Source organism: Cajanus cajan, chromosome 10 (genome assembly GCF_000230855.2).
Source record: "Cajanus cajan strain Asha chromosome 10, NIPB_CcT2T_4, whole genome shotgun sequence".
In the NCBI taxonomy this organism is placed as follows: Eukaryota; Viridiplantae; Streptophyta; class Magnoliopsida; order Fabales; family Fabaceae; genus Cajanus; species Cajanus cajan.
The window spans coordinates 46,462,662-46,486,400 of record NC_138526.1 but is presented as its reverse complement, the minus strand read 5'-3'; the positions used below and the strand labels follow the sequence as shown (position 1 = coordinate 46,486,400).

The 23,739-nt window shown below is 36.6% G+C and overlaps 3 protein-coding genes and 1 non-coding gene across 4 annotated transcripts; 3 read left to right on the top strand and 1 right to left on the bottom strand.

The window, feature by feature from the left end:
• Nucleotides 1-437: 437 nt before the first annotated feature.
• On the top strand, nt 438-4,406 carry LOC109811629 (Phototropic-responsive NPH3 family protein). Its single transcript, XM_020375414.3, has 5 exons — nt 438-748; nt 867-998; nt 1,198-1,267; nt 2,255-3,469; nt 3,560-4,406. Exons 2-5 carry the CDS (start codon nt 949-951, stop codon nt 4,130-4,132), a joined length of 1,908 nt encoding a protein of 635 aa, XP_020231003.1. The 5' UTR covers nt 438-748; nt 867-948; the 3' UTR covers nt 4,133-4,406.
• A 2,136-nt stretch (nt 4,407-6,542) lies between these two features.
• On the top strand, nt 6,543-6,624 carry TRNAS-GCU (transfer RNA serine (anticodon GCU)). Its single transcript has one exon. It is a non-coding gene; the product is annotated as a tRNA-Ser (tRNA).
• On the top strand, nt 6,580-12,631 carry RER1 (reticulata-related 1). Its single transcript, XM_020375446.3, has 7 exons — nt 6,580-7,190; nt 7,290-7,388; nt 10,114-10,334; nt 10,836-10,905; nt 11,104-11,183; nt 11,386-11,450; nt 12,128-12,631. The coding sequence occupies exons 1-7, from the start codon at nt 6,801-6,803 to the stop codon at nt 12,319-12,321; spliced, it is 1,119 nt and encodes a 372-aa protein (XP_020231035.1). The 5' UTR covers nt 6,580-6,800; the 3' UTR covers nt 12,322-12,631.
• Nucleotides 12,632-14,545: 1,914 nt separating this feature from the next.
• Nucleotides 14,546-23,170, bottom strand: LOC109811633 (DDT domain-containing protein PTM). The gene is made up of 9 exons (XM_083065734.1): nt 22,184-23,170; nt 20,592-21,287; nt 19,215-20,421; nt 18,475-18,757; nt 17,882-18,006; nt 17,327-17,781; nt 17,189-17,217; nt 16,360-16,842; nt 14,546-16,265 (listed from the first exon to the last, which is right to left on the bottom strand). Exons 1-9 carry the CDS (start codon nt 22,933-22,935, stop codon nt 15,367-15,369), a joined length of 4,929 nt encoding a protein of 1,642 aa, XP_082921860.1. The 5' UTR covers nt 22,936-23,170; the 3' UTR covers nt 14,546-15,366.
• Nucleotides 23,171-23,739: the final 569 nt, after the last annotated feature.

Here is a 23,739-nt window from a genome sequence, read left to right as displayed (position 1 = left end):
CATTTCTCTCACATCATTAAAAATTTAAACTTGTTTCGTTAAAAAAAATGTAACATGAATAATTATTTCCTCTACTTTATTGTATTTCACTTTCCTTAGTCTCACTGAAATCAAACCAAAGAAAGCATAAACGATGGGAGGCATGTTGAAGTGTGGGACAGTGGGCCCTTCTCACCAAACGCCGGCCAGTGGCAAGTGGCAACCACTCGGCCAGCACGTTAAGGTAAGAAGGAAAGCCACGCGTGTTGTAATTGGACATGATTCTGTTGGGGCCAAAGTACCCCAAAAGAATAACCAAACAAATCTTTAAATAAAATAGAGAATTGAAAGAAGAAAACAAGCAGAGCGACAAAAATTAATTTCCACCTCACATCACACTCGCCTGTCATTTTATTGATCTGTAATGTTCTCCTTGGCCTCCACCACGCTCCCTATGCTCTTTCTCATTTATTTCCATTCACCAACTTCATGTTATTGTTATTATTATTATTATTATTATTATTATTATTATTATTATTATTATGGCTACAATATTTTTAATATATGGTTCTTGTTCTTTACTTATGCCAAGGCTTTTAACTTACGAAACTGCCGCTCCTTTTTTTATTTAACTTTGCTTTACTTTACCAAGACCGTTTATGCCGTCGTGATCATCCTGCGTCATTTTCTGTTCTTTTTCTTCCAATTTCCGAGTTTTTTTAATTCTTCTATTTCTGGGGGCTATGCTCTTTGTACCATACTTTTGAGGGTAGTGTTTTTTTTTTTTTTTTTTTTCATGTAAAAGAAACACTCAGTGGGTACTCTATTCTTGCTCCCTTCATTGTCTTCCAACTATTCATTTATACCTTTTTCTTTTGACAATTTAGGTAAAAAAAATATGTTGTGTTGGTAGAGTAACGGGGAAAAAAGATGTTGGTAGAGTAACGGGGAAAAAAGAGGGTCTTTGCCATGGCTCCAGCTGGGAAGCTTTCTGGGTTTCGTCGAGAAGGCAGTGACTGGTATTCCCTCTCACAAAATTTCATTTTTTGAAGTTCAATTCCTTCTTTTCTTCAATTGACTGGTGAGAAAATGACACGTTTTGTTTACCTGATTACTGGGTGGAGTCCAAGTCAGACATGTATATTGAAAGAAAAAAAAAAAGAGAGAGATTTTGATGTGATTTGTTTTGTTAATTTTTTGGATTTGTGGTTTTGATAGGTTCTGCAATGGTGGACTGCCAAGTGATCTCACTGTTTCCATCGAGGGTGTCACTTTCCATCTTCATAAGGTACACACTTTCCTTTCAGAATTCTTCTCCTCCCTCATTGGTCTATGGTTATATGAAATAGAAATAGTTGTGGGGCTTTTTTGTGGTTGTGGTTTATCCTTTTGCTCTTTGTGGTTTTCTTTGAAATTTGATCGAACCCAGTTGATGTGATTTATGGCTTGTGCTTTTGCTTTTGGTTTCTTCCATCTCTTTTTGTTTAAGTGTAGAAACTAACTCTCCTCTTCAAATAAGGGAATTGGAATAGACTTGTTAGATATACCAACTTTTTCTAATACTACACCTTTCACCATAAATTTTATTTATACATTGGAATTTGGTACAATACCACCAGTTTATCTATGACCTCGCATATTTTTCTACGCTGGAATCCATTTGTGTGGTTCTCACATGTTCTTGTTGGTTTATATTTTGGACTTTGACTTTGAAATTCCTTCAGCTTAAGTTGAGATAGGAAAGGGGCAAGTCTGTCTTAAATTCTTAATGTATTGTATTTCAGTTCATTTGGTGTTATTTAAGAATTAAGATGATGGTTGTAAAATTTTGCTTTTAAGTTATAGGATGTAATCATGTAATTCATGATGTACCTCCATTGGTGTATTAACTAGTAATGCTTGACTGTACAGTTAGGGATAAAGCTAAGAATTTATTTAGTTTTCAAACACGTTTGACTCGCTGTTTTGAAAGTTATGCTACTAGATGAGGTATAGCACATGTCTTGAACAGTTTTTGTCTAAATTACTTTGCTAGGTCCCCCATCAGAATTAAGAGGGAAAAGTTAGTTTTGAGATATTGTGAAAAAATTGCTTTGGGTACTGGTTTTTCCTATTTTTTCAATTTGGACTCTGCATAATTGTATGATGAGCTAGTGGGCATTTCTGTAATTCAAGGATTCATTTTATGGTAGTCATAATGTTATGCCTTTGATATGAAAAATTACTTGTATACTGTTACATTGGAGTTTGAGTAAGATATGCCATGGATCTGCAGTTCCCTCTTGTATCAAAATGTGGAAAAATTGCTAGAGCACTTGAAGAGTCCAAGAATACTGATAACAAGACTCTGACAATGGTGCTTGAAGAATTTCCTGGTGGTCGTGACGCTTTCTTAATTGCAGCCAAATTCTGTTACGGGTCTCGTGTGGAACTGACAGCCAGAAATGTAATATTGGTCCACTGCGCTGCAGAATACCTTGAAATGACAGATGAATTTGGAGAAGGTAACTTGTTGTCAAGATCAGAGAGTTTTTTCCATAAAAACACACTGCGCAATTGGAAAGATTGCATATTGGCTCTCCAAAGTTCTGAGCCTGTTCTACCAAGAGCCGAAAAGCTTCATTTGGTGGGCAAGTGTTTGAATGCTCTATCTATGATGGTTTGCACGGACCCAAGTCTGTTTGGATGGCCCATGATGATGTATGGTAGTTTTCAAAGCCCTGGTGGAAGCATTCTTTGGAATGGTATAAACACTGGTGCTAGAATCCGGAGCTCAGAATCCGATTGGTGGTTTGAAGATATCTCATATCTCAGCGTGAGTTTGTTTGAGAGGCTTATAAAGACAATGCAAGCGAGAGGTATAAGACCTGAAAGCCTTGCTGGTGCCATAATGTACTATTCTAGGAAGCACTTGCCGGGTTTGGGCCGGTGGCAGGGTGGACAAGGTGGCAAGACAAGAACAGTTGCGAGTTTCAGCTTGACGCCTGCCACCATTGATCAGAGGGTTCTGTTGGAAAGCATTGAGAAACTTCTTCCTGACAAGAAGGGAAAATCTTATTGTCGTTTCCTGCTGGGACTTCTTCGTGTCTCTTTGATATTGAATGTCAGTCAAACTTGCAAGGATTCTTTAGAGAGGAGAATAGGGATGCAATTGGAACTTGCAACATTGGATAGTCTTTTGATTCCTACTTATTCAGATTCTGATGCATTATATAACACCGACTGTATTGAACAGATAGTCCATTACTTTATATCTACAGAATCAAATTTAACTTCCTTTTCTCCTTCATCGCGTGACCTGCAAGCATCAGCATCGCCATCATCTGAATCATCAAGGAAAGTTGCCAAGTTGATAGATAGTTACATTGCAGAAATTGCTTCTGATGTTAATCTAAAACCGGAAAAGATACGCCGACTTGCAGAGGCTCTCCCCGAATCATCAAGATTATTGCATGATGGGCTTTACAGGGCACTGGACATATATTTCAAGGTTTGATTTTTCTGAGCTAAAAACTATTGCATAAAGGCTTATTTGTGGTCATGGATTGTTAGTTTGATGACTGCTTATGGTATTGTGCAGGCTCATCCTTGGCTCTCTGATAGAGAGAAGGAAGAACTATGCAACATCATTGACTACCAGAAACTCTCAATCCATGCTTGTGCTCATGCATCACAAAATGATAGGTTACCCCTCAGAGTTGTTCTTCAAGTGCTGTTCTTTGAACAACTGCATTTGAGAACAGCATTAGCTGGATGTCTCAATGCATTGGATGGCGAAATCGCTCCGGCAGCTGCTCCTGTTCCTATAACTGCCCTAGGCGATATGGCAGGCGAAATTGTACAAAGGGATGGATGGGTGACCGTTGTGCGCGAAAATCAGGTCTTAAAGGTGGATATGGATAGGATGAGTTCTAGAGTTGGAGAACTTGAAGAAGAGTTCAGTAAAATAAAGCAAGAAATGAAAACTGTGACCAAATCTCACAGTTCCCGAAGCTCGCCTCGGTTGGTTGCCAGGAAAATAGGGTGTAAGCTTGTCCCCCGACCTTCGGATGCTCAACCAGAATCCCTCAACCGCACCGGATCCACACCGAGAGCGTCCATAGAGCGGGCACGGCGTTCCCATAAGTCCAAACTCTCAGAAAGTTTTACTTGAGTATCAAGAAACCAGAGTCCCTCTTTATTCATATATACATATAGCAGTGTTGTGTGGTTTTAAATTTTTTGTACGAGGGAAAGGGAAGGAAAATGTTTCTTAATGTATTATTCCTTTTTTATTTCACCAGTTTGCATATGTGAACATTTTCCATTTCTTTCCCTCGTGTAAAGTTTGTTGTACACTTGTGTAGGCAATTTCACAAATTGTCCTGTTTGTTCGAGGAATAGCTTCTGTATTTATCATCCGTATAAATTTATTCTTCATTTGGAGATATTGACAGTGGAAGATGTTATTTTAGACCCCATTTGTGAAGAACATTATTGTCATCGAAGAAAGAATCATCTACAAAGGTTGGAGAGCTCACAAACGAATTTTGTTTACCATGAACTCACTAGTTGTGTTTCTAGCATACCTTATTTCATTCATGACAAATACTGTATAGTTGTGACATAGTGTAATTTCTTTATAAATGACAAGCAAATGTTGCATGTTCTTTGTCATTTATGCGGCTATTTCGTTGTTAGGATCGGCAATTTGGAGTTATATGATGTCTGCTAATTCTTGCATCTTTTAAACTTTGTTTAGTTGAAAATGCTGGAATGATAGTATATTGGTGTCTCCGTATACATTGATGTGTGAGTGAGATACTATATATTATTTCACATCAAAAAGGACTGCAAAATATAGGAAGCATTATACAAGTGCATATTTTATATATCATTTAATTATATAAATTTAAATTGCTTGATTATATGTTTTTAATCAATTAAATTAATATAAAAATATGAAATTAACATTTAATTTGATATATTAATTAAAAATAATATTCTTAAAAAATATTATTTTTTGGGAATGATTTTTATCTGTTTTTCACGAAATTGTTTTATGCGGTAGATGAGAATCTAACATTTCATAATTAGATGAAAAGTTTTATTCTAATAAAATTTTATGTTACTTTTATTTTTTTATTTAATGCAATAAAAATCATTGATTTCTAAGTGACAAATATAAATATTCTTAAGAATATTTATGACTAATCAAACACATTTTAATTATTTCTACAAATTATGATTATTGATTTTTGGGATTTTCACAAGAATTGTGGTTCTTAAACATGAAAAAAAATTTCCTTCTTTATATACCTAAGTGTATGATAATGAGTGAAAAAACCTAGTTATGTCATTATATAGTTCTTTTGTCTTTTCTATCACTAATTCTTAATAATCTAGATTGTTTATTATCTTTTGGCTTATTTATCTTGAATAATTGTTCCATTATTTATCATTTATAGGTTATGATAATATATTTTATAGGTTATGATATCATTAGATACATTTTCTATTATACGAATTATATTCAATTATTTATTATTATCTTCTATGATTTATCTATTTATTATTATATGATTAAAATAAGTTAAGAGATATTAGTTAACTATCAGGTATTTTTATTCAATTAGTCTCTAATCGATTGATTTGTGATTGATAGACACCATCATGATTGACTCGACTCTAGGAGGGTCCATAATCATATGGTCTCAAGCATTTAAGTACAAAGAAACTTTTAAGTATAAATGATATAAACCAATTAACTATTTATTGACCAACTTAAAACCCAAAAGGGTCTAATATATAAATTAGATTGCAAGTTCAAATGAAAGTATTTTTTAATTACTTTTTTTAATGAAAGAGTTTTTTTTAACCTCTTATCTTGTAATTTATTATTTATATTTTAAATTAAAATTAAATATTTTTTAAAATTACGATAAAAATAGACCTATATCATAATATAAAATATTTATTTATTATAAATTTTAATTAGAATATAATTTATGTATTGAAAAATAATTATCCATTATAAATTTAGTTGCCCTAAAATAAATGTAAACTTTAGTTAAATTAAAAAAAATCAAACAATGATGCTATTTGGTACAAAAATAAATATGTAAGGGAACATTTGACATGCAGGAAACTTTTTCACATCCAAAAATAATAATTTTTTAGAAATCATAAATCTTGAAAATTTTGATTCTTAAAAATAATTAAAATCTATTTAATTAGTAATAAATTTTTTTAAAAAATACTTAAAATAAAAAATCATTACATTAAATAAACAAAATAAAAGTAACTTAACATTTCTTAATTATTTTTACTATATTAAATAAATAAATAAAAATAATATAATATTTTTTATCGAAATAAAATTTTTCATTTAACTCGAAAATGCAAGATTTCCAATACTCTCATGTGAATCATATTTAAAGTAAGTTGAACAAACAACTCAACCATCGTAAAATAATTGTTGTTTCAAACAACTCAGTAAATTCAAAAGGAGAATAAATATTTAAGACAAAGTGGATTGTAGGAATACTTCGAGAAATAATACATAAGAGGTAAGTACAACAACAGTCGCTTTGGCCGAGTGGTTAAGGCGTGTGCCTGCTAAGTACATGGGGTTTCCCCGCGAGAGTTCGAATCTCTCAGGCGACGCTTAAAGATTTCATTTTTTTTTATAAATATTATAACTTGGAATTTGTCTGTCTGTGACTCTTGAGTCGATCTATGTAACTGTTCCAACTCGCAACTCATTCTTCTTCTCCCTCACTTCTTTCACACCCAACACAACACAAACATTAACTTAACTTTTGTTCCTCCGTCACACCAACATGGCAACCTTCACCATCTCCAACAGCGCCGCCACGTGGCCACTCCCCCAATTCAACACTTGTCACTTTCCCCACACCCCACCCATCGTTCTGCACCTCACCAACCGCCCCTTCAGGATCCACTGCGTTCCCCCGCAATCCCTATTGCTACAAACCAATCACGATCAACCCGATTTCGGCGGCGGCGGAGGTGGAGGTGACGGTGGAGCCGGATATGGTGGCGGTGACGGGGGTGGAGAAGGAGATGAAGAATTCGGACCCTTGTTGAAGTTTGAAGAGGTTTTGAGAGAATCAGAAGCTCGTGGCGTGAAGTTGCCTCCGGATATGGTGGAGGCAGCGAGGACCACTGGCATTCGGGAAATGTTTCTTTTTCGTTACTTGGAGTTGCAGGTGGGTTTTCAAAAAGTTTTGATTTTTGGGTTCAAAATCGATTTTTCTTTCTTCCCTGCTTGCACTCAATTTGCCTCTTTTTTGTTGTTGTTATTGCAGGGTTCGTCTTGGCCACTGTCTTTTCTGATGCAGCATTGTTCTATGTTGAGAAATCGAATGCTGGCGGACCCTTCTTTTCTATTCAAAGTTGGAACCGAGGTTTGTTTCGGGTACATGGGAAAGTTATGGAGTAAATTATTCGGACATCCCTTGAAGTTTCATGAAATTACACATACACCTCTTACTTTTAAAGTTTACGATAACCTTTTTATATGGGGTCATAGTGTAATGTGTTTATGTTCCGGCCAAGGGGTGCGCTAGGGTTTCGTCTTAGGTCGAACCTCAAAGTCAGAGCATTCAAAAGTGTGATCTGTCTATCTCAACTCTAGGGTTTTGGGTTTTATGGTACGTCGTTCATGGGCCTCTTGGGCCCCGAGAATGAAGGGATTTCCCTAACCGTTCTTATCTTGATGGCGCGGGATTAAAGGGAACAAGTCTAGTCGGGTTTTGACCGACTGGGTCCATGCCGAGGACCCAGTCGGATTAATGCCGAGTAGTCTCCTTAGTCCTTATAGGTGAGAGGAATCGAGTTCGCAGGTGAGTCGAGTCATGACCGACTAGGCCTGTGCTGAGCCCTTAGTCGGGTTAATGCCGAGTAGAAGACCATGGTCGCCCTACTGCCGAATGGAGGTGCAGGTCGGATTGCGACCTGGACGGCACACTTGCCTTCCAGCCCTGAGCTGAGAAGGCGAGAGGGCTTGTGGCCTGATACACTAGTCGAGGATTACCCGAGCGGAAGGTCAAGTCGGATTTTGACCTGGACGGTACAGATAGTATGTGTTAAATGTTTTGGTTATATCAAGCTATCATTAAGAAAGATAATTAGTCGATTAACCATCTCGCAAAGTCTGTCCAGCTTCTGGTCCCTGAGTTCATCGCGCTTCTTGAGGTGAAGGTCTTTCAGGGAGTGTGCGACGGCGGTGCCGATGACGGAGACAATGAGGACGCGGTGGAGAGGAGGAAAGAGGTTCCATGCCACGGCTTGCTCGGCGCTTAAGCCCTCGCCGATGGCGCGCGCCGCGCTGGCTTCGTCGGCGTGGAGAAGTCGTCCCTCCGATATCCGCGCCATTGGGACAGGGCTCCACGCCGACGAAGCCAGCGCGGCGCGCGCCATCAGCGGGGGCTTAAGCGCCGAGCAAGCCGTGGCATGGAACCTCTTTCCTCCTCTCCACCGCGTCCTCATTGTCTCCGTCATCGGCGCCGCCGTCGCACACTCCTTGAAAGACCTTCACCTCAAGAAGCGCGATGAACTCAGGGACCAGAAGCTGGACAGACTTTGCGAGATGGTTAATCGACTAATTATCTTTCTTAATGATAGCTTGATATAACCAAAACATTTAACACATACTATCTGTATCGTCTAGGTCAAAATCCGACTTGACCTTCCGCTCGGGTAATCCTCGACTAGTGTATCAGGCCACAAGCCCAGTCGCCTTCTCGGCTCAGGGCTGGAAGGCAAGTATGCCGTCCAGGTCGCAATCCGACCTGCACCTTCATTTGGCAGTAGGGCGACCATGGTCTTCTACTCGGCATTAACCCGACTAAGGGCTCAGCACAGGCCTAGTCGGTCATGACTCGACTCGACCTGCGAACTCGATTCCTCTCACCTATAAGGATTAAGGAGACTACTCGGCATTAATCCAACTGGGTCCTCGGCATGGACCCAGTCGGTCAGAACCCGACTAGACTTGTTCCCTTTAACCCCGCGCCATCAAGATAAGAACGGTTAGGGAAATCCCTTCATTCTCGGGGCCCATGAACGACGTACCACAAAACCCTAGAGTTGAGACAGACAGATCACACTTTTAAATGCTCTGGCTTTGAGGGTCGACCTAGGACGAAACCCTAGCGCACCCCTTGGCCGGAACAATTTATTTATTTTTTAAAATAATTAAGGGAGGTTAATGTAATGTATAAGGAGTGCAGGGATAGAAAAAGTAAGGGATGTTTGTGCAATTTCCCAAAACTTCAGGTAGTGTTGGAGTAATTTACTCAAAATTATGTCCCAACTGAATTGTTGTATTGGTATCTGTTCCGGCCAAAGGGTGGACTAGGGTTTTTTCCTAGATCAAGCCTCCGAGTCAGAGCATTCAAAAGTGAAATCTGCTTGTTCAACTCTAGGGTTTTGGGTTTTATGATACGTCGTTCATGGGCCTCTTGAGCCCCGAGAATGAAGGGATTTCCCTAACCGTTCTTATCACGAGGGCACGGAGTTAGTGGGGACGAGTCAGTCGGACTCCGACCGAGGGTCCAGTCGGGTAGATGCCGAGTAATCCCCTTATAGGTGGGGAAATCCAACTGGCAGGTCTAATCGGGTTATGACCGACTAGGTCTGTGCTGGCCCTTCAATCGGGTTAATGCCGAGCAGAAGATCCTGCTCGACCTTATTGCTGAATGGGAAAACAGGTCGGAATACGACCGGGAAGGTACACTTGCCTTCCAGCCCTGAGCCTATAAGGCTAGAGGGCTAAAGTGAGATCGGGTCGGGCCACATTTGCCAGTCGGAATCCGACCCGGATGGTACAGTATCATAATACGGTTGTGCTTGTGATGTGAACGAAGCTTTTAAATTGCGGTCTCATTGTGGCTTTTTCATCATTGTTCCTTGAAATTGTAAGAAATTGCGATCAAATATAGCGAATGTGGCCACAATTGTGGTTCTGTTGCAATGACAGAGACTCCAAAAACCTTGATGTTGGGGCTGAAATACCAGTGGTGGACTGTTTTTTAAAACCTAATGTGAACTTGATTGAATGCTTTTATTTTAGTTTGTTTGTTTGGATTTGATGTTTTGACTTGATTATCCTTGTTTTGGCTTGTGTAGATTGTTATAGACTCCTGTTGTGCAACGTTTGCAGAGATGCAGAAGAGGGGCAAGGATTTTTGGGCTGAATTTGAGTTGTACGCTGCTGATCTTCTGGTTGGAGTGGTTGTTGACATTGCTTTGGTGGGTCTTTTAGCACCCTATGCTCGAATTGGCAAGCCTTCTCTGTCTAAAGGTTTGCTTGGACAAATTCAGCACGCCTGTGCTGCCCTTCCTAGCAGGTTAGTGTTTGCAAAGGGGTGGAAATCTTGTGAATTCAATAGTGTTATCTCAATGTGTGATTGTCATGATTTGTCGGTTTTGTCCCAATGTGTGAATTCTATTTCAGTTCAATGTCACCATTTTTGTGCATCTTTGATATAGCAAACGTAATGTATCTTAGAATGATGTTGTGTGATCCATGTAATCAACCTCACCTTGTGGATAAGGCATTTGATGACTTTGTTGTATTCGGTGTGTAAAGAACCATTAATTCTGTGAAATTGTAAATGGAGGCTGGTGTTATTTAGCAATTCACTTCTTAAATTTTGATTCCTTGTTTATAGTAATTATGAAGAATGATTCTTCAAGGAACCCCCGGAAGAATTTGTTTTCTCTCCCTTGATTATGCCTAGTGAAATTTTTAGTTGTTATAAAATTGATTATAAACATCTCCATACTTTTCAGAGTTCTAACTGAATGTCAAATTATTGATATGATACTGAATTACTATTTGAATGCAGTGTTTTTGAAGCTGAAAGGCCAGGATGTAAATTCTCTGTGATGCAGCGCCTTGCCACATACTTCTACAAGGTGTCCTGTGTTCTGAAACTTGAACTGATAAATAACTATTTAATTTATTGCAGAATATAGGTTATTTGACTGCATGGAATAGTATGCATCCATTTCTTTTGATCTTAGTTATGATGCTATACTGCTATCTTTGTTTGAATTTTTACTTCGTTTCTGGTGATAGTTTATTCTTGCGAATACCTGACATTATGTGTTCAGGGTGCATTATATGGATCAGTTGGCTTTGGATGTGGTATTATTGGTCAAGGAATCGCAAATATGATCATGAATGCCAAAAGGTATGCCTATCAGGATTGCTTCTGTTGATTAATTTTATAACATATATCATATTGACCAATTCTTTTGTTGGCTACATTATTATCATAAATGCTTGAATCTGTTTTTAGGCACATTTACAAATGCATTTTCTTTTATGAGGGTTTGTCAGTGTCATTTTTTCTTTTGTACATTATGTAAGGAATCTTGGTTTATTTGCGACAGGAGCATTAACAAATCTGAAGATGACATACCTGTGCCTCCTCTTCTGCAAAGTGCTGCTCTTTGGGGTATGTCTTGTCCCGTTTATTCAGAATTTCTGTCTCCAATGTGTTATGCTTTATTTTATTCAGTTTCTTGTGGTTGGCTTGGCTGTATTAAGAGTCGGAAAAAATGCCTGAATTTTAATTTCAGAAAAAGGTTTCTATGTTAATGCCGTTTTCATTTATCTTTTATTAAAAGAAAAAGGTTGTTTCTATTATTTTCAATAAAGTATTTATTTCTTGATTGGCTTGCTGGCAAGATGGACAGAGGATTACCACGATCTTCTGTTATTTAGTTGGTAGACGAGAGAAACATAAGCTAGAGTTTAATTTCTATACTCTATCATTTTTATGACTTTTAAGATAGTTAATATAAAAGTCAATAAACATATCATATACGACTTGAAACAAAACTCCCTCCATCCTCAAGTATAAACAAAACTAACTAATTTATGCACTAATTAACAAAGTTGATATTATTTAAAAAAATATTTTATTTTCTTAAAAACTACCTTCAGTGAAGCTTGATATTAAGAATAAAAAAGGATCGTTGGAAATAGAATCTCAAGTAAATGAAGGATATTTTGGATATGATATCAATAAATAGAATAAAATTAGTAAAGATTTACTAATATTTTAGTCCACTTTATGATTTTTACCATTGATACTTAATTTTCTTCATTGGTTTTCCTTCTCATGATCAGGATTCTTTCTTGCTGTGTCATCCAACACTCGTTATCAAATTATCAATGGACTTGAAAGCCTTGTTGAGGCATCTCCAGTGGCAAAGAGGGTCCCACTTGTTGCAATGGCATTCACTGTAGGTGTGAGATTTGGTAACAACATCTATGGTGGCATGCAGTTCGTAGACTGGGCCAAATTGAGTGGCGTACAATGAATGTTTTCAATTTCGCCTTTTTGAAAGTTTTATCCAAAGTTGGCTAGGCTAGGCAAATTCATGTCTTGGAGGAAAAAGGTTCTTTCTCACCAAATCAAGAAGTGAAGCTCTCATCATTTTTTCATCTATTGGCCATCCTGATGTCATCAAAATAGAACCATACCTCTTTTGTTTAGTAACTTAGTTATGTTAATAAACCATACCTCTTTTTCTTTTCTATAATCTCAATTTTATATGTATGGTCATCCAATGTTTTGTAACTTAGTTATGTTAGATATGTTCAAGGGAAATTTTAAGTTTTTTATGACTAGGCATGGTCTAGTAACAAATTCTTTTGTTTAGGGTACCGATATAAGCATGGGAGAAGATCATTTTGCATTTACCCTAATACTAGAATCTTTTTGTAGTAAAATGTTCAATCACGTAATCCTTAGTGAAAATAAAATTAGCAATTATTCTCGTCAATTGACAAACAAGTAGATGGTTGGTATCACTAATGGAGATCATTCTTGTCTTAAAGCAAATAATTACGTGGGCAAAAGCCAAGAGGTCAAGAGATCTTGTTTTACCTTAAAAAAAATGTCCAGAGTGTGGTTAATAGAATATTTATATGATATTTAAGAATTTAAGAAATAAAAAATACATATATTTTATTATTGAGTAAATTTTATTAAATTATATTCATCTTTCATCTTTTAATCTGGTTTGTATAAAATTTATTTGATATTAAAGTGTCAAGAGAATGTCTTATTAAAATTTTTGTGGAGCTTTTACGACTGAACTGAAAAGTCAAGTAATCGATTATTTTAATTATTTAATTAATGGAAAATACGTTTATTGGAAGTGTGTGAATACTGAATGGCAAGCATACTATTATACTTGACAAGTTACAGTGACATTATTTCTTACTAAATTAAATGTTGAGAAACCAAGTACATCTTGGTATGTATTGCATTGCTATTTGCTTTAAATGTCTCGGGTTGTATCTGTAGAGAAACACTGCTCCTCATTTTTTTATTCATCTTTTTTGCTGTAAATCAATTATAATTTTTTATGTGCACTTTGCTGCTCATTTGTATCCATCGTGATGATATAAATTAAGCAGTAATTGCTCAGTATATTAGAAACACGAAACCTAGGTGTGTAGGTAGGAAATAAATAAATAGACGGAAAATTGGATGAAAAATGATTGATAAAAGCTGAATGAAAATGACTAAATAAGTGAGAAATATTGTAAAAATAAAGGTGTTTAGCTTAAGGGAGTACTTGCTAGAAATTAATATGATGCTTAGTTTATTATTTAAAAAGTTATATTTCTATAAAAACATTGTTTCCTGAATAAGTTTAACGTGGATGTGAAAATCTAACAGTTTGGAGTCAATTATTCATATTATAATAAAAGTTTTAGTTAACTTTATTTCTTATTTAATGTCTAACAAACATCCGGGTAGAAATAGGGGAGAGATAAAAAGAAATGATTCAAGTGAAAAGTAAAACTTGGTTTTATTATTATTTTTATTGATGTTTCTGTACCATTGTATCTTTCAATAAATTAAATGTTTCATAAAAAAAAACATTAAGGTTTGTGAAATTCATGGAAATGGAAGTTTTGTTGATTTGTGAAATATGAAACTAATCATAGTCAAACCACTCGAGTCAAGATATTTCGGTTCTCTTTATTTAGAGAAATTTCATAAATGGAGTTAAATGAAGGCCGCAATGGCCATTATATTTATGATTATATTAAAATGGAGACGACTACTTAGATATTAAAATATATATACACAAGACGGTTGTGGCATGTGAAGCAAATTTATTGAAGCTCCTGTATGCCCTTAGGCCGTAGCTTATTAATGCGAACCGCGAATCAAAAGCTGAAAGGAATTTGCATAGATGTTCATACTCCTTTTCTTTTTTTAATTTCTATCACTAGTTTGAATTGTTTACTTCTAATATCTTAAATGTTTTTAATAAATCAAGTCATTATCGTAACAAAATTATTTAAGTAGTTAAAAATGATTAATATTAAATATTTAAACAAATTTTAAATTTTTGAACTCATTCAGTAAAAATAAAAAATATAATAACATTTAAATTTATCTTGCACAAAGTTTGATATTTTAATTGATAAAGTTCAAACAAGGTTTGAAATCATTTAATTTAATTTGTGATGATTTAAAGAAATCAAGTTTAAAAAATTTTAATACGCAAAAGAAAGAAAAACTTATTCATAAAAATTAGAAATTAGAAATGTTAATTCATTTGAAAAGTTAGACTAAATTCAAACATTCACTGTAATAGACTAAACGTAAAATAAACACGGTGCTAGCAATACCTTCCTAAGTCCTAAGACTCCTAACACGACCTTTGTAATTTTTTTAATAAATTTCAACTGATATTGCAAACATCTCTCAAATTCATGATAAACACTTCACTCATAAAACCTATGTTCAATAGTATACTAGTAGAATACTGAGGCGCCTAGGGAATGAATATTAAGCAGAAAGAAAGCGGTTGTACAGAGCAGTAAGGGTAAAGAATAACTTTTGGTGGGGCCGGCAGAAAGAGGAGCTCTCAAGGCATGTCACAGCTTGAGCTATGATCCGAGGTGAAGGTTTCAATTTTGACCGACCTCCAAAAAAATGTGTATCTATACAAATAATTGTGTCAGATAAGCAACATTAAAATCTGCTTATCCTCCTCTCGTGATCAGAGCAAATTTCTATAAATCGTGCAATAGTGCAACTAGGGAGTATACACCGATATGGTTCCTGATCATTCAACCAATCTGTCAGCAGGTTGGGAACCTGTCCAAGTCAAAATTGCTCAAAGACTATCAATCAATCGTAGGGAGGCCGCAATATCATTTGAGCGGTAAAATAATTCTTAGCAACCTGCCGCTGCCAGCCAATTAACATCTGAAAGCGCACAACATATTTGCTCCCAAGTTCTGCGCCAATGGTATATAGCTGAACCAATCAATGCAAACATATACTGAGCCAGCTTGTATGATTAATGCTAAAATTGCCTGTCAAAATTTGTATGCTATCTCCATTCCCGGCAATTACCACATCTCCAACTTCCAAGCCTAGGTGGTGATTCAACCCAAGGTGAACATTGGCTGTGAATCCAAATACCACAAATCTCACAACAGAGATCAGGGGCAGGTTCCTTTTTTGAACATTGCTCACAATTATTAACATTTTCTTGTAACGAAATTGTAGGTCCACAGTTGGATGCAAGATTAACAGTCCTACATTCTTCAGGAACACCTAATGTACAAGAATTTTTCAAATATCCTGAGAAGTCCCCAGATGCACTAGCTTCCTCAAATTGACTATTATTATCTGAGCGGAGCCGTCCAGTCAGAGAGAAGTATTTATGAGGCTCAAAATCATCTACCAATTCATATTTTACAATTTCAGAGCCATTCAGAAGAAGATTGCAGTCAGCAGAGCCATATTCTACAGAAGGTGATAAATCTTTTACAGATTTGGACACCATTTCATTGCTAGCATGAAGATTACCACTAAAATCACTCTCAGGTTTAAACTGCCTTCTCAAAGGTAACTTCGGATGCCCTGAACCAGAGACAGTATTACCCTCAACATCTGCATCTAACTTGGGTTCGGTAATCAGCTCAACATTTGAAAGGGAGAAAAGCAGATGATCATTGTCTTGTCTCGACACATCCTCTGCAGGATAGATAGGAGTTGCAGGCTCACATGCTCTCATGTCAATAGGCGTACCAGAATCAGAATCTGCCCCTAAGTGCTCTTTCTTTGAAGCCCTGGTCTGTGACTTCTTGCCCTCTTGCGTCTTGAGCAACAAATCAGAGTACGGACACACAGGCGACTTTATTCTGCGACACTTGCAACATTTGAAGCCCAGCACATCAAAAAGTTTGGACTCTTCAAGTTCAACAGCTTCAGCATGATACCAATCTGTAAAACTCAACAGAGATGACATAAATAAAGGGTAGGAAGCAGTTGAAAATGTAATCAAATTATTAACTAGAAAAAAAAAAAAAAAACTTACATTTGCATGTTTCACAGCAAATATACATTAGATCAGCCCTATATGGTTTATGGCACAAGCGACAAACAGGCTCCAATTGAGGCAGGCCTGAACCTCCCTTCAGAAGTATGTTCTTGAGCCTGAAATCAAAGCCCGTATCTTCAATATTCTTCTTTTTCCATATAATACCCCAAGAACAATTTCTGCTACGGCCTTTTGTTTCCGAAAGGGAATTAGAAGCAACTTGTTTCATATCAGGTCGACTATTCTTCATCCTAGTGGACATCAATCCTTGACCATTACATTTAGACCTTGGAACCTTCAAATCTGTCATAGAACTGTGTTCTTGTCGTTGTAAGAGTAACGGACTAGTTGGAGATTCATTACAGGACTCTTTCTGGGTAAGTAATTTGGCATGATGACATTGTTTACATGTGACTAAGAACTCAACTTCTTCACATGTAGACACTGTTGAACTTATGGAACAACCCATGTGACAATAACCTAAAGCCCATATGAAATGAAACAAAACATTAAACCAAGATACAAAGTCGAACTAAATAGAGAAGCAAGATACAAAATACAAACCAAATAAACCCCATACCACTCTAACCAACATAAAATTTTGGATTCCAATTTGAAAACCCTTACAATGGGTAGATTCTTTATGTATGGGCATTCATGTGTATTTGTTCTATGGAACAGGATGATTCATTTTATAAGAAACTGAAAGATCTCGATATGATTCTTTTTATAAGATACTGGGATATCTCATTTCAATATTTTTTTAAAACTTCATGACAGCATACAAAATAAGTGAAAGAATGACGAATCATTCAAGGGTTACTACCTTGACAGGCACTGCACTTGAGAGCATTCCTGAAATTAAACCAAGAGAAAAACTGTGGTCTTAGAAAAAAACAGTTGTAAAGAAGAAAGGAATAGCACATAAACGTGAACAAAAGAAGAACCAGGTTAAGGTAATTACCCAATTAAAACACCCAGCTGACATGCAGAGCAAGATAACATGTCCAATTTGTCTCTCTTGCAGGTAAGGTAAAAAAATATGTCCTTGTAGGTAGCTTTATAACGCCTTTTGTGCAACTGAAATGTATGCAGGTACTCTTTATCAGGGAGCACTTTTCCATTGCGTACTTCATACTCTTTTACCAAATACAAAGGAATGCGCATTTCGGAAAACCAATATTTTTCCTTTCCTTCAGGACCTTGCTCTATTTCAACATTTTTCATTACCCGAGAAGGAAGATGCTTTTGACTCCCAAAGGCTACTCTGTAAAAAATTTTGCCCTCTACAATTTTTTTATCACGAATATTTGCATTCCTAAAAGCAGAAGCTTCAGTATCTTGACCTTTCCCATCCTGGAGGTTATGCTCAGGACGAATCAGATCACTCCATCTGATATGAAAATCTAGATACCGAACCTGATGCAAATAATCATATTATTGCCGAACCCAACATGCTAATGCAAAAAAAAAAAATGCTAATGCAGAAAACAAAACTATATAATAAATAAAAGGATACCTGAAGTGCCAGCTGTGATGCATTCCTACTCATTTGAACTGCAGCTCTCCAAACTAGCTGTCTGCTTCGTTTGGGAATCTCAGAGCCATCAGCATAGAATACACCCAAAATTTTCCTGGAACCACCTGTTGCCCACAAGAGTCAATGCGTGTGCTTTTATTCCCAAACAAATTTAAATTACTTGAAAGCAATTGACAAATAGTTGCCAGCAGGTAGGGGTGGACAGGATGGCAATCAATGAATCAAATAAAACTATAAAAGGATTTGTATATGCAAATTGTATCAAATTCAAGTTTGGTATACACATTTTTTAACCCCTGATTTTTTACTTGAAAGTTCACCAGCTAAATAAATTAATTATATACTATTTATTAATGTAATGTAATATATTAATAATAAATTTAGAAATTAACAATAATTTATAATTTAATATAAAAATTAAATGGAAATGAACAATTGGTGTGGCTTGGGAAAAGGCTTTTCATTTCAGTTCTCATGGTTAATCAATAATTGACTAAACAAGCATCAATCCAATTTATTTAGCTAATAAACTAGTTGCGGTTGAGAATGGTATACTATGTACTTAAGAATACCTTGGCGGGCTGCTTTTCTGACCATGGATTTTGGCAAAACAGCTTTCTGAAATACAGATTTGGTAAATTTCCCACCATGCCACCATGTAAAATTTTCATGACAACCAACGGCTGTAACTTTATTTATAGATAACTGTTTCTTATGCCTCCCGCATGTTGCACGTTTCTGTGTTGTTCCAAGAGTACATGCAGTAGTTTGCATAGTAGAAAATTCAGCCAACCAATCATCCACCAACTTCACCCACTCCCCACATAAGGCAATTGTTCGAATGTTCTCCTCAAGCTGAAAATTACAATCTCATTAACCAATTAACAAATTATTTACAAATTTGCTCATATAACAGGTGCAAGTAATGTTAAAAAATATTTACTATACATAAAAACAATATATCTGGAGGCTGGACAATGATAATAGTTATAAACAGTTTCTAGTTCACAAATTGATACTTCTTGATCAGCCGCATCAATTTGAGGGGAGATGTTAATGGGGAAATAAATTACTGTTACTATTTCCTATTATATATTATGTATTTTAGGAATAACAATCAATTTATTTATTGCATATAATTAGACTTCCTACAAATTAGGAATTAGATTTATTCTATCATAAATAATTGAAAATATCTTTGTACTATTTATTTGGAAGAAGGGAATTAGAAAAGCATCAAAGGCCAACTTTTCTGACAATACATGATAAAATAGCAAGTCTCCTTAATGTAAAAATAATAATAATCACTCACTTTGAGTAAAAGGGGCTTTAAATCACCAAATGATGTGGCTCGTTCCACTTGTTTACGCCATTGCTTTCTACAGTATTCACTTAGAAAGGGCCCAACTATTAATCCACGTAAACTTTCCTCCATATATATAATATATGTTGCAATGCTAGGGATGATTCCTTCTCCACTCCTGACAGGAGCAAGACCAGAAAGGATTTTCATTGCATTTTTGGTGGCGCTTAGAGCAGCATGATTTAGCATGCATCCTTTCTTGCTAGAAACAAAGGCTTTACAAGAAATGCACCAGCCACACCTCTCTCTTGGTACCTCCACAAGCTTCTTTTCGGAACTTGGCCAAAAGAAGCGTGAAGCCGTTAGTGAGAATGCTTTTGCTAGCAAATAAGTGTTTCCAGATGTTGCTTTCCCCAAGTTGTCAGACACATGACCCTCTGATCTAGAATCCTCTGAAGAAAGAACGGCCAAGTTAGCAGCAGCGGATGCAGCAAAATCACCATGCATATAGTAATTAGTGTATGACTGTGGTTTATAGGAACAACCCATGTACACAAAATCATTGGTTAAACTGCCTTTGCACTTCCCAAAAGCAGCTTGGTCACCTCTAGTTTGCGACGACAATTTCGTAGGCAGTCCTGTGCCATTTATGTGCCCATCATTATTAAATTGGCTGCTTACCATGGAGCACCTGGAAGGACCTACTGCAGCTGACATATCAACAGAATTTTGGTACTTTGGGTCAGATTGATGGTTAACAGTCGAAACAACTGAATCCATTGTAGTTTCGTCATGAAGCTTCAAATTCACAGTAGAGGAGTCCTTAGTTCTTGAAATGCCACTGCTTCCAGGAACAGAACTTTGACTGGTAACCAATGATGTCACCGTATTATCACTACAAATCCCATTTGCAAGGGTTAAACTGTGTTCTGGCTTCACTAAACTAACAGCTTTATGGTCTTCTTCGACCATAGGATGGAGAAATGCAGTAGAGATGTTCATATCTGTCTTTGTATTTGTTGAGTTTACGTGTGGTCCGGTTGTGACACAAAGGGGTAAGAAGCTTTCAGGAATATTCCAATATTGTAACACTGCCATGCAAAGATCATTATATATTGGTCTGTGTTGCAATGATGCAAGAAGCACTTGTAGAACTTCAGGAATGTCATTCTGATTGTAGTATTTAAGACAAAATTCATCACTGTTGACATTGAGCCTGCAATCATAAAAGATCAAGCCTCAAAATTTTAGGTGCTTCGAAAGTAAGAAAGAGTAAAAAGTAAAACAGGTAAATAGAAAAACCAAACCACAAATTCAAAGTGACGCCAGGAATCATCCAGTATAACAAATGAAGGAGTGAAAGAAACGCAAGAGATGTCAACATACACCAATAAGTGGTTGCAAGTACCCATGAAAACTTGTCCATACAAATCTTTTCCAAATACTTCAGCTCCTTTAAGTGCTGTACCCCGCGCAACTATAGGCCCGATCATATTTATTTTGCACTCCGGACAATACCATGCCCCTTCTGGTATATACATCTTCATCACACCAATACATCTTGAATGATAAACAGCAGGACAACCATCACAACAAAGCAAGGTCCCATCCATGCCACATAGGCGACATTCATCTCCATTTCCATCAACATCACCTTCATCGGTAGTTTCAGTATCTCTGAAATGTGTAATAGAGTTACTGGGAAGATTCTTAGAATTCAATTCTGAAACATACTTCTTTGTTTCACTATCCTTGCAGGCAGTAGTTTTGGAATATCTTGGATGGACTCTTTTTGGCCCATTTTCAGCAGGAAGGATATCTTCATTATCATAATCCATCCCAACCTCTGATTCTTCACGCATGTTCATTTCAGCTTTTAGCTCCTCAGACGCCAAAACATCATCACAAAGAATTTGCAATATCATCAACTTCCTACTTGCAGGCAATAAATAATACTCGCCATAAAAAATTTCATCATAAAATCCTTTCCACTCAGGTCCTTTTGTGTATCCATAAATTGCTAAATACTGAAATACAAAAACAGGCCAAGTCAAAGCATCAAGCAAGCTCCAATCACTGCACCTGGAAAAAATACATATTCAGATTAATATCTTTTTTAATATAAATAATCTCACGAAAAGAACGACACTAACGCATATGCTATTAGCACACATTAAGACCATATTAAAAGAATGCTGCAATTATGTGAAGACAACCGAATAATTGTTCTCTATAAAAATTTGTCAACGGATTAAACAACACATTTAGTTGCTTCAATTTTTTTTTACAACACTCAACCTACTCTCTCAAAAACACATATACAACATGGCTCCGGTGTTATTGGACTCTACAAGAAAAGAAGAAAAAAAACTTCAATCAGTGCAATAAGGGAAGTCATGTGCTCCACATGGCCCCCAAAAATTAAAATGACGCGTTTGCAAAATAGATTTTAAATGAAATTTATTTTGAAAATAAAGTGATTCATGTTTGAATATTTTTATTCAAAAAGCAAAATAATACTAAAACCCGGTATAAATTTTATGTCCTAAAAGCTACCTAAAGTTGTTTACTCAAAAATCAATATTTCCCTATAATCACAGTAGCCGGTATTTCAAGGTAATTATGGATATTCAAAGTGAATCCACACGTACTGTGTTTTCCATCAGTCAAATCAAATGGAATATAACATATTAGTACAAATAAAATTATCATACTACAGTCTAGAATAGGTAGCTGATTTTTTAAGGTAATTATGGATAATCATCGTGAACCAACATACTATGTCTTTCATCAGTCAAATCAAATGAAATTTAACATACTAGTACAAATAAAATTACCACACTACGGTCTAGAATACGGAAACCATGATTAAAGACAAATGAGATAAAGCTGCAGTAGTGGTAACATTAAACTAAAACAAATGCAATAAATAAAAATAAAAAAATCGAAATAACAAAAAAAACAAGAGAGGTGAGCACCTGAGGCATTTTGATGCACGCGGCGAGCCATCTGCTGAAATGTTTTCAAGGTGACGTCTCAAAACACGCATCAGCGACACGTGAATTGCATCAAGCAACGTGTTCGAAACTTTACAGTTAAGAGAACCGACAAACTCGTCCAAAGTAAACGGACTCAGAAACAGGCGAATGCTGAATGATCGCAGAAATCCGTAAACTGAAAAGAGATTCAAAACGAACGGTTCCGGCACTCCAATTGTTCCGGAAGACCGCGGCAGCTGCGGCGGCGACGGTATCAACGTTTCCGCATCGGAACTCGAATCCCTAGCCTCGCCGGACGAGTCATCACCGTCCTTTTCGTCTCGTTCCTCTTCGTTCTCAACCAATAAATCACCGCGCAATTCGCTCGAACCTTTCTCCGGTTCCTCTGCGATCTTCGGCAACACTGATTCATCTAATTCAACCTTCCTCCGAGTCAAATCATCGTCGAAATAACTGTCAAGGAGAAGTATCCTACGAATCTCGGTGCTACCTAAATCCTCGCAACCGCCACTCTCGTACACGACTCTGTACAATCCGCGCTCGTAACGCACGACTTTACCGAGAAGAACAGTGTTTCTGCGGAACTCTTTCAAAACGTATCGTCCAACCAATGCTATCGGTAGCGTCTTCTTCGCTTCGAGGAGCGATTTCGGATCGGCGGCGACGGTTTCGTCCTCTTCTCTTCTCCGTTTCCGCGGGCGACCTCTGGATCTTGCGACGGGAGGCTCCATCGAGGAATCGGAGGGAAAATCAAGAGTCTCTGAGGTTTTTCGGAGACTCGCGAAAGGTTTAGGGTTTGTTTGGATCGTGCAGAAGAACGCGGTGTTAGAGAGAGAGTGAGGATTGTGGGGGAGAGGTTAGGGTTGTGAGGATAATAAAAAAGAAGAGAAGAGAGGGAAAATTGCTAGTGATGGTGTTACACCCTCCAGCAAAGAGGTTTGTTTGTTGTGGTTATCACTCGTCACGTCCGAGTCGCCGATTTCAACCGTGCGAGTCAAATGCACGTTTTCAGTTTACAAAATAATTTAGTAAACAAATTATGAATGAATATTTATTTATATGCTAAAATCTTATTTTAGTCCCTTATATTAATTGTTTGTTTCAATTTAGTCCTATTTTTAATTTTTGGTTTTAATTTGGTCTCAAACTAATTAATTGGTTTCAATTTAGTCCCAAATTAATTAATTGGTTTCAATGTGAGACTTTCGTCCAAATTATTTAAACGGAGTTAACTTTTGGCTACGTGGATGCCATGTAGATGCATACGTGGATGTCACGTGAATGACAATTTTTGGCTAAAAACCTATTTTGGTCCCTTATAATAATCGTTTATTTCAATTTAGTCCTAATTTTATTTTTAGTTTCAATTTGGTCCCAAATTAATTAATTGGTTTCTATTTGGCCCCAAATATATTAATTAGTTTCAATTTGGGACTTTCGTCCAAATTATTTAAACGGAGTTAACTTTTGGCCACGTGGATGCAGTTTTGATCCCTCAAGTATTATAATTGTGCAGTTTTAATCCCAAAATTTTA